Consider the following 11,439-nt stretch of genomic DNA (forward strand, 5'->3'; position numbering starts at 1 on the left):
CGGGATCGCAAATTGCGGTCCTCTATTTGCATGTAACGGCTTCATTCTTTCATTAATGAAAGGAAGAAGCTTTTACCAAAAGCTTAATTATTTCATTAATTAATGCCTCAATACTGAGACATTAATGAATGACTGTTAAATGCTGAGAATCAGCAAATACCGGCATTACAAAGCCTGATATAACTCGTCACGTACAGTGTACGTGGCCAGTCATATAGGCACAAAGTGACAAGACGTACACTGTACGTCTCCCGTCACGAAGGGGTTAAAAAAAAAAAGAGATTGTGGTGGTCAGCGATATCAAAGGTTTGGCAACATGGTCTTTTAGAGGTCCTACAGCTATAGGACAGCACACATTTTATATAGCTGTCAAAAGGCTAATTCGCATCAACTCTAATGTAACCTCCACGTAGGGGGTGTGGGAGAAGAAGCAGATCCCTGAACAGTAAGAGCCCACACAATTCTAATGGTGAAAACATTGATCTTTATTTTCTTTGATAGAACATTTAGGAGGTGGCAGGAACAGCATCAGCCTGGGTCCTCTGCATAGACACTCTGGTGTGAGTCTTTGCAAGATGGTCAGTGTACTCCTAAGGAGGGGAAACAGTAGAAGAAAAAAGTGTTTAGTGTCAATTTAAGCCACCTTCATAAAATCACATGCACAATATGGCACACTCCTTACCATTTACTACTTGGAGAATTATGAGGCAAGTGATTTTCACTCAGCCTCATAGTTCTAGCCGACCTGTGACAATGAAACTGTCACAGGTCGGCTCAGTAGATCGGGGAGTGAAGACATACAGTCGCTCGCTCAATCCCTGCAGAGATTCCCCCGTCCGATCCTCCAGCACCGACTGGCAGAACGGACGGGGGAGGGGCAGGTATTGCTGGCTCTGCCTCTAGATGGGTAGAGCCAGCTGTCAATCCCGCAGCTGGGTGGATCGACAGCAATGTCGGGATCCGTCCCGGCGTCTCAGTATACCGCGAGCTGTAGCTTGCAGTATACTGAGCTTTGGGTGACGGGAGAACGCTAGTTTGTGTCCTCCCGTTACCCTTAGGAGAACTATGGGGAAAAGCCATAACCCCTCTGAGGCTCATTTGTGCACACTCCATGGAGTACAATAAACAGATAACAGCAACAGATGTCCTACCACTACAGTCAAAAGACAATACATGTCCCAAAACCATTGATATACCCATAAAAATGAGTTGTTTTTTTAATGACAGGTAGCATGAACTTCAATGAAACCTGTAATGACAACATGTGAATGCTGCCATTGCTAACCACCCATCAAATCCTGGATGGCTTACTAGCATCAAGACTGCCGAGACAGACCTAGAAGTGTGCCGACATTGAAATCATAACCTCTTAATCTTCACACACACACTGATGTATGGGTGTAGAGATAGACGCTATTAAGTCAGCATGACAGCAAAACAAGTAGTTTTCAGACATCAGAAGTGGCATCTTCTCAGCACCAGCTTCTATTAAACAGCTACATAGACTTGCATCGTCTTCCAACAGACTTTCATACACACAACGTACCTGGTATGGGGACTTTGTGAAGACAGTTTCCTTCCAGAGATCAGGAGTCAGATAGCTGTAAGTCTTTGAGATGGCATCAAAGGTGGCTTTAGCTGCATTGTGTAGAGGGGGAAAAAGTGTATAATGTTAAAGTGAATCTGCCATATAAAAAACCAGCTCTATAAAATAGAACCAAAAACTTGGACAAGAAAAAAAACATTCATTCTTCCAACAAGCAAATTTGTGTAATCAATGATCTTTTGATATACATATTACCAATCAGCCTTCTTTCCATGTATAGACTGTCGTATGTTGGTTGGGTGGCCATATCTGCTCACTGCATACACCAGGAGGTCTGCTTCTTGCTTAAAGTGTATTTAAAGCTAAAACTTTGTTTTACATAGAGATGGAAAGCAATGAAGCCTCTATTAGGTATTTTTGCTGCCTATGGCCTGCTGGGGAATATTCCTTTAAACTCCTGTCCTAGAGACAAGGAAATTGCTCCATAGTAAATGGAGTTGTCAGAGGACAGAGATCCCCATTTGAAGATTTTTCCCTCAATTAATTTGGTGATAATGCAAAATCTTTGGATTTCCAACACGGGTGGCACCTGTATATTCTAACTGTACTGGTCATTGACTGGGAAAAGATAGATGCATGTTGCAAGTGTTCTGCCATCACCTTTTAGCATTCAGAGGAGATTTAATATGGTGAGTTTTAATAGGCAGTGCCGTGACCCCCACCCAATAACTGGGCCCCAGTTCCCACATTGAGCTTATATACGTTTCCACTCACAATCGACCACCACTACGTTAAATCTGCTTCCACTCAAACATGTAGGACTATGGTAGAAAATGAAATCATAAAAAGGTCCTTTAAGGACAGGAACCAATGGGAATGGTTTGAAGTGTCAGTGTTCTCAAGTATATTAAAGCACAGAAAGAAAAGAAAAAAGCACCAGGTGGACTTTGAAGAAACATGCAACGTCTGCCATGAATCTTTTCCCAGGTTCTGAGTGAATACTGTATCTTCTGTGTAAACTCTGGCTCTGTTCTTGGCATGCCTGGGACAGTGCAACTCCCGGGTGTCCAATGGATCCTTAAGGGACCCAGAAGCAGTGATGGGAACCTACATCTGTAATGGTTAGGAAGAGCACACAGTAGGTAGGTGTGCCATTATGTACAAATCCAAGACATGCTGGTCGGTTAACTGGTTCCTGTCTAAATCAGCCCCCGTTTGTATGCGTGTGAGAGAGGGACCTTAGATTGTAAGCTCCTTGAGGGCAGGGACTGATGTGAATGTGCAACTATGTAAAGCACTGAGTAAATTGTCAGCGTTCTATAAATACCTGTAATGAACATGCACTAGAGTTCACCCACACCAACAAAAATGTTAATTTGGCTTTGAATGCGGTCTTGGATACCAAAAATGTCCTTACAAACCTCTGCAGATTACTTACCAAAGTTACCCAGAGTGGCAGTGCAGCCCCTAGCCGAGGTGTAGCAATCATCAATACCAGCCATCATCAGCAGCTTCTTGGGGACAGGAGCTGAGACAATGCCGGTACCTCTGGGAGCCGGGATCAGACGCACCAGTACGGAGCCACAACGACCTGTCACCTGCAGGAAAAAGCAAAGGCTTAAGTCGTATTCATTTGGAGATTTTCTTCTCTTATGTCAAAGACTGAAAGCTGAACATGGCTGTGCTGCAAATATTAACTGATCACTACCTGACTATTGTAAGTATCTGGTGCCAAATCAGACAGCCAATTCCTACCCCTCAGCTTTTACACAACAGCCCCAAGTTGTTGTTCCTTACCGAGCTGCCCCCAGACATCTGAACAATTGCTGTACTATACACACTTCCATAAATCAATTGTAAGTTGTGTAATTTCATGAACAATCGGCAGACGCAGAATGACACCTGACCCCCCCCCCCCACACTTCCCTGTGTGCTATCCCTCTGCTGCAGTGGTCATAATTAATTGCCAAGCATCATATTAAAAAGAGGTCAGTAACCCCCAAGTCTAACGGCCTCATACCTAGTGGATTCTAGAGATCAGATTACTGGTTTCATGATCTGCACACATTGCAAATAGGTTCAATGCTCCCTACAGAATTGTTTTCTTTATACAATGGGAAATGTAGACGTCAAATGTCCTAAACACTACAGCTTCATGCACGTGGCAGTTGATGTGGCTGAGGATTCTTGCAGCAGGAAACCCAGTTGGGTCCTTAGAGATACAGCTGCCATGCCCATTCAAGTTAATCACAGGCTGACAGCAATCGCTTCTGTCCACATGTAATCGTAAAGGATTACCAGCGGATCAGGAAAGAGGCTTGTCCCTGGATAAAATCTCTGCGTCCAGGGACAAGCATTTCTCCCAAACTGCAGGTAGTCATTCCACTTACCACTACATGCAGACAGTCATGACCACTGTCAGCCCGTCATTCAGTTGACTAGGCACATCAGCCGCATCTGTATGGACATACCTGGGACTCCTGCCTCAAGTATGTGCAGGTTCTTGCAGCAGAAATCCTCAGCCCCAGCTTCTTTTGCCGTGTGCATGAGGCCTTAAGTACCCAGGAAATCCCTGCTGGGATACACCAGATAAGAAGCCAAACTACACAAGTAAAACGTCACTTTGCACTGGCACTTTTGCCAGATCATCAATGATCACAGTCATGTCATCTATGTAGAGCTTCAAAAGAGGAACAGGTAGATCACTTCATCGGTCGACCTGCCGTGCATACAGAGCCCATTGCTATGCCTCTCTTGTAAAAGACAATCACACAACTTTGAAACGTGTAACTGATCAGAGCTGAGAGACCTCCAGCACCGTACAATATGGCTGATATGTGGAACATTACCTTGCAGGGCACGGTGTGTGGCTTGCCGATCTTGTTACCCCAGTAGCCTCTGCGGACAGGTACGATGGACAGTTTGGCCAGAATGATGGCACCACGGATGGCAGTGGCAACTTCCTTGGAGCACTTCACGCCCAGACCAACATGGCCGTTGTAGTCTCCAATGGCCACAAAAGCCTGAAAAGCAAAACAAAAATAAATACTACCTGAAAATAAATGTCTCCAACACCAAGAATCTCCTGTATGACTAACAGCCCATGTTCACCGACTTATTCCAACTACCACTCTTTTTCAGTCTTGGTGACAATGGTCACTGGGACGAGTGGAAAGGATGAGACTTCAAGTGGACATACGCCTCACCACTTTCAAAAGTAAACATTTTGGCTTTAAATACATTTTAGTGTTAACAAAATCATATCAGAAAGTATCCCGTGTATAGACGAAAAACACCTCAGCAATAGAAAGCTAGCATTCTTGCCCTGCAGCTCAAGGGGCATGGGTTAAAAACCCCACCAGGGACACCACATGCATGGAGTTAGGTCCAGTGTCCACCAGCCAAAGACTGGTAGGACAACTTAATACATGGCATGTTGTGCTATAGTAAAAGACTACAAACCTATTTATGAAAGACCAATGTGCCTGGCTCTTGTTACCCAGAAACCAGCTTTCCTTACTGCACTGGAGGCTACAAGATCAGTTACTTCCCTACCAAGTGCACTGCCTCCAGCTAACAAGAGCAGCAAACCCAGAGCATCAGACCTACCTTGAACCTTGTCCGCTGTCCGGCACGGGTCTGCTTCTGCACAGGCATGATCTTCAGGACCTCATCTTTAAGAGTGGAGCCCAGGAAGAAGTCAATGATCTCAGACTCCTACAAGTGGAAAGAATTATCAGGATGAAAAGAGACAAATGAAAATGGACTCTGTTCTACAAGATCTACAGACTAAGGGAAACCAGTTACAAGACAATCTGAAGCTTCCTGCAGGTACAGATTGACATGCTACTACCCTAACTCCCTAAAATCAACATGCTGGGCCACCAACCAGGAACATGCAATAACGCAAAGATCTGCACACTTCTCCTTGGTCAGCGTTCTAAAGCATTCGGGCAAGTAAGCTCATTGTAAAGAGCACCCATCCCTCTCTCGCTTGGCCCTGTGTAGCAGTGCTCAGGCCTGATAGTTAGGCACATACAGAAAGCACTGCAGGAAGGTAGGGGGTTGGGTTTCCAATTCCCTTTGAGTGTACCTGGTTTTGACAAAACTTAATGGTGGACCAGACCATTATGGGCATTTAGAGCATTGTAAGCAAAGAGCTTTAGTAAAGGTCCCTCCATGAAAGGAAGGTTCCTCCCTACCTTGTAGCACTGCATTTTTAACAAGTGACCATGGCGGATCATGAAACCTCCTAAGAGCCTGCTGTCAAAGGAACCTGTCACTTTGCCCAGTTTGGTTCTTTAAGTACTGGACATCAGGCTATAAGCTCCATCTGGGCACAGAGCTGGTGTGAATTATGATAACCAATTAGTGTTTAAAATTAACTCCATTACAAAAACTAGAGGCCACCACCTAAAATTGGTGGAAACAAAATTCCAGCACAAGGGGCGAAGGGGGTTCTTCACAGTAAGATCAGTTAGGGTCTGGAACTCGCTGCCACAGGCGGTGATTTCAGCAAATAATGTGGAATTGTTCAAGAAACTTTTGGACGATTTCTTAAGGGACCGTAATATACAGGGGTACGGGTAATATACAGGGGTACAGGTAATATACAGGGGTACAGGTAATATACAGGGGTACAGGTAATATACAGGGGTACAGGTAATATACAGGGGTACAGGTAATATACAGGGGTACAGGTAATATACAGGGGTACAGGTAATATACAGGGGTACAGGTAATATACAGGGGTACAGGTAATATACAGGGGTACAGGTAATATACAGGGGTACAGGTAATATACAGGGGTACAGGTAATATACAGGGGTACAGGTAATATACAGGGGTACAGGTAATATACAGGGGTACAGGTAATATACAGGGGTACAGGTAATATACAGGGGTACAGGTAATATACAGGGGTACAGGTAATATACAGGGGTACAGGTAATATACAGGGGTACAGGTAATATACAGGGGTACAGGTAATATACAGGGGTACAGGTAATATACAGGGGTACAGGTAATATACAGGGGTACAGGTACTCCTAGAATGAGATCCTAACAGGTTGGACTTAATGGACTAATGTCTTTATTCAACCTCAAATACTATGTAACTATGTAATTATATACAAGCTACAAAATGTACCTTAATAGGCAGAGAGAAGAGGTAGATCTCCTCCAGGGACTTGATCTTCATGTCCTTCACCAGGCGGCCGAGTTTGGTGACGGGAACCCACTGCGTGACAAAGGACAGTTAGGCTACAGTAATGAACGCACCTGGAAGACAAGCCGCCAATAACCAATCTCTACTCACTTCCTTGTCGTCAGCTTTTCCACGGGCCCCACGTCCTCTTCCGCGGCCCCTGCCTCTTCCACGGCCGCAGGGGAAGGGTTAGTTTTTTTAACTTTTGCCATCCATGCTTTCCTATGTTGGTGACAACCCCCTCTCCTATTTCTTACAACAGTGTCACCAGGACAGAAAAAGGGTAAATCTCCCCAGTGGGGGGTTACCAACAGGTTTTTCCCCACCTAAAAAAAAAAAAAAAAAAAAAAAAGGCCACTTGCAGGGTCTCCCTGGAGCCACCCTGACAAGAGTATCCCCAACCAAGACTACAACTGTTGCAAGGGGGGCACGTGCTGGATGGGTTGCGGATGCAGGAGGCCCATGATGCTGATATAGCGTGCACACGTGCAATGTAGATCAGGCTGTGGACACCACTGATGGTAATAAAGCTGGGCATGGAGGCGGCTTCTGATGCCGATACAGCATGCGCACACTTATGTTATGGATTGGACTGAGCACACCACCAATAAAGCGTGCACACATGCAGAGTATAGACTAGGTCCAGGACACCACTAAGGGTGACAAAGCGTGCACACATGTGCAGTATGGACTGGGCCGACACCACTGATGGTAATAAAGGGTGCACACATGCACAGTATAGACTAGGCCCAGGACATCACTAAGTCCCCGTTCACACTGAGCGATTTATCGTGCGGTAATTCCCGCGATATCGCGGCTATTTACCGCGCGATATCGCTCTCCAATGCATGGCAATGGGTCCTGCTGTCGCGGGTCATGCGTCGCTACAGCAGGACCCTTTTTGGAGTGGATTTTGCGGAGACTCAATGCAAGCATTTGCGCAATTTGCAAATCGCCAAGTGTGAATGGGGCCTTAGGGTGACAAAGCGTGCACACATGTGCAGTATGGACTGGGCCGACACCACTGATGGTAATAAAGGGTGCACACATGCACAGTATAGACTAGGCCCAGGACACCACTAAGGGTGACAAAGCTTTGGACTGGGCCGACACCACTGATGGTAATAAAGGGTGCACACATGCACAGTATAGACTAGGCCCAGGACACCACTAAGGGTGACAAAGCTTTGGACTGGGCCGACACCACTGATGGTAATAAAGGGTGCACACATGCACAGTATGGACTGGGACAAATACACCACCGATTTGTAATAAAGCATGCACACATACTCATTATGGGCTGGCCATGCGTACACATGGGACATGTAATCCCAATGCAGGAGGTCACCTGACACTACACGTCGCACTCCCCGAGGAAACAAACTGGCTCCTTTTCCTGTACTTTGGAATCATTTAATAGTAATAGGGCCAGAGGAAATAATTTATATAGCTTGGATTTAATGGGTGCGGGTCCCATTTAATGAAACAGTACAACCAATCGGGCCGTACGGGATCCCCGACAGATATAAAGACGGTTGCACAATAAGATTGTTATAGTGTGTGGTCAGCTCACAGCATAGCAACCACTGACACCGGTCTGGTAATGATCACTCCGGTAACGATCACACACAGGCCATACAGACGGAGCACGATGGCGACACGAGTACTACCGGACAAAATAAATCACCCCTCGGCTCTATACAAGACATGCTGACGCCGTGGCTTCCCTAAGACTCTCCCCAAACTTCACTGCCCTCCTCCGGCTACCGAGCCGGCGACACTACGCGGATGTTTGCCGATTCTATCCCAGCCCACCCTCCTGAAGCCGCCATCACTTACGTGATTTCAATGGATTAGAAGGCCGGGAAAGGGCGGAAGGGGACTCATATACCCAGCCAAATATCGCGATAGAATATATAGGGCGGGGCGAGGAGGCTGCCACCCAATGAAGAAACGAGAGTAAGAGCATGCGGGACCGAGGGGGGCTGAGAACCAATTAAAAATCGAGGAGAGGAGCGGGCGGGACTTACGTAGGCTAAGGACCAATTAGAAAATTGAACAGAAGAGCGGGCGGTACTGAGAGAGAGTGTGAGGGCTAATGAGGAATTGAACGGAAAAGCGGGCGGGACCGAAGGAGGCTGAGGACCAATGAAAAACTGAGGAGAAGAGCGGACGTGACTGAAAGAGGCTGCGGACCAATAAGGTGTAAGCAGTGCGCGATCCCGCGCTCCTTGGTTATATAACCTGCGGGTACGGCTCACGTGGACGTGGTTTCTTTGTTCCGACTGAGGTGGAGGTAAGTGGGGATAGGAGGGAGTTTTAGAGGTGAAACCGTGTAGAATCCGTTTGTTGCTATAATCTGAATGAAGTACATGGGTGCGGGAGCCGAGCAAGCCTTCCGGCTTTGAGTCCAGACACTTTGGCTGTGTACCTGCTCTGTGGGTCATTGCATTGTACACAGACCTAGCAACATGGCTTCCAAGCACAGCATGTGATGAACTGCACGGGGGGGCGCGACGCGACGGCCTGTGCTCGTTAAGAGAACCTGCATCTAAAGCCAAACATTTGCTTAAATCCGCCCACATTCTTGGAAAGAAACTATACTACACACTGATTTATTTGTAGGGCTGTTTGATTCCTTTTGGCCCTGTATGGCTGTGCCATCTCATTGGGTCACAAGCCCTATGCCATAGAAGCCATGGTGACCATACACCGCACTGATGATGGCTTAAAAACCTGAAACCGTAGTATACAGTTTGTAAGAAATGGCTCTTATAATACTCAATTTGCACTATACACTGGTGATTCTTTCTGATGGGGTGTAAAGGAATGATTTACATGGCTCCACCTACTTTCTCGTGAAATGAGGAATAATTCTTATTTTGGGGATATGTGATGGAATTGGACATATGATTTATCTAAGAAGGCTTTCACTGTGCTACAGACTTAACCTTTTGATTCCTTTAGTCCAGTGGTTCTCAACCTGTGTAACCTCAGGATCCACATTTGTCCCCGGTCATTTGTCCCCGGTCATTAAGTTGTGACCCAAGTCACACTGCAATGGAATGCACGGCATTGTGGTACCGTGCATTCAGATGTGGGCAATCGAATTGTGGGTGGGAGGTGTTTGGGGTGCCATTCAAATGAATGGCAGCGCAACACACCTCCCACACCAGAACACATGGTATGTCCACCCAGTCTCCCAATCTCACAAGTGGATCCTCAGCTGGGGGTCCAGTGTGGGCTGCTGTGCTGTGACTGAGCCCCATCCATATGTGCGTTGCTTGTACAGCTCCCTTGTGCGCCCTGTAGAGGTCCCGGGAGCCAGAATGTGATGCCGCTCTGGTCCAGGCACCTCTACAGGACACGTGAGGAAGCAATGCACATATGGATGGAGCTCCCTCGTGGCCATAGCCCAATCTCAGCTGACATTCTGGCATATTTTGAATGACTGCTTGGGAGCCCCTCGCCAGGAAAAGTGGAATGCATGTGGCGACCCACTGAACACATGGTCGCGACCCACTTTTGCGTCACGACCCACCAGTTGAGAACCAAGGCTTTAGTCCCTCGCCAGAACAAAGTCTTTTACCGGAAGTGCTTCTTCTGTAAATTGGTCCCTGGCTCGGAAGCACTTCTCATTGGTCAGCACGGTCATGTGACCTTTCTGTGAAGTGGGAGCAATTCCATGCTGAAGGGCTTGTAAATCTTGTGTATGGACTGCTACACCTGCTGGTGGGGACCTCAGACATGTGGGGGAGGTGGGTAAGTTCATTTTTGTTCACAATTTGGGAGGTGAACTTGCCCTTTAAGTGAGTTCAGACATGCTTGGGAAAACCATTGACCTATGCACAGACAAGTTAGTAAATAAAATCAAAAAGGGGGCAGACTGGATGGACCTCGTGGTCTTTATGCTCTGACTCTTCTGATTCAGTGATGTTGTCTATTGTGTAGGGGGGTCTTTGGTGTTATTCTAATGGGGAACTCATGCAGGAGAAACTGAATGTGGCACATAGGAAAATTACCACTGGTGTATCCTGTAGCCATTGGTAAGATCACTGTGCCTATATAGACATTGGAGTATCAAAGCTTATTACCCGTAACCTTGTGTGTGCGTAATGAAACCCATACTCCAACATTTCCGCATGCTTTGCTCCCTGATGGTTTTGCTTCAAGGTTGCTTACTTAAGGGAAAATTTTTGTTTTGTGAAACTCTCCCCACTCCCCCAGCAGTCAGCGCTCACATCTCACCCCTTTGCTCCTGCAGTGGTCTGTCCCTTGGAGTCCTCTCATACAATGCCGGGCTGTGAACCCTGTGTTAGACGTGATGACCTCAGCAGTCCTCTGACCACCAGATTGGAGGGGAGAAGAGTTAGTGGGTGCCGGCCTTGGATCCTAGAGGAAGAAGGGAAGGAAAACTGCTTTAGAGGGTCCCCCTAGACAAAAACGAGCAGTTAACCCTTGCAGTGCAGGTGTAGTCCCACTGCAAGGGGAGGTTTTTCTTTTCCCAAGATAGGTTTTAAGTATGAGCATGTTGGGGCTTGCACCAATTAAAGACCGAGTCGTGCAGAGCTTATTACACACTGATCGGCCATGACATTCTGACCATCGAGAGGTGAAATGAATAACAATGTCTGGTGACAATGGTACCTGGAAGTGGGGGGGAGATGTATTAAAATGCAGGATATAT

General features: G+C 46.6%; 1 protein-coding gene across 1 annotated transcript in view; it reads right to left on the reverse strand.

The window, feature by feature from the left end:
- Positions 1–465: 465 nt before the first annotated feature.
- The window catches only part of RPS2 (ribosomal protein S2), an 11,296-nt gene continuing 322 nt past the window's right edge, over positions 466–11,439 (reverse strand). Inside the window, exons 2-10 of the mRNA XM_018561212.1 lie at positions 11,001–11,144; positions 10,342–10,416; positions 6,864–6,941; positions 6,696–6,785; positions 5,156–5,263; positions 4,396–4,569; positions 2,985–3,144; positions 1,547–1,638; positions 466–590 (exon numbers count right to left, since the gene is read on the reverse strand). Of these exons, the coding sequence (XP_018416714.1) occupies positions 507–590; positions 1,547–1,638; positions 2,985–3,144; positions 4,396–4,569; positions 5,156–5,263; positions 6,696–6,785; positions 6,864–6,941; positions 10,342–10,416; positions 11,001–11,144 (1,005 nt within the window). The 3' untranslated portion in view covers positions 466–506. The remainder of the gene's footprint in view (positions 591–1,546; positions 1,639–2,984; positions 3,145–4,395; positions 4,570–5,155; positions 5,264–6,695; positions 6,786–6,863; positions 6,942–10,341; positions 10,417–11,000; positions 11,145–11,439) is intronic.

Source organism: Nanorana parkeri, unplaced genomic scaffold, assembly GCF_000935625.1.
Source record: "Nanorana parkeri isolate BGI_ZX_2015 unplaced genomic scaffold, ASM93562v1 scaffold508, whole genome shotgun sequence".
Classification (NCBI taxonomy): domain Eukaryota; kingdom Metazoa; phylum Chordata; class Amphibia; order Anura; family Dicroglossidae; genus Nanorana; species Nanorana parkeri.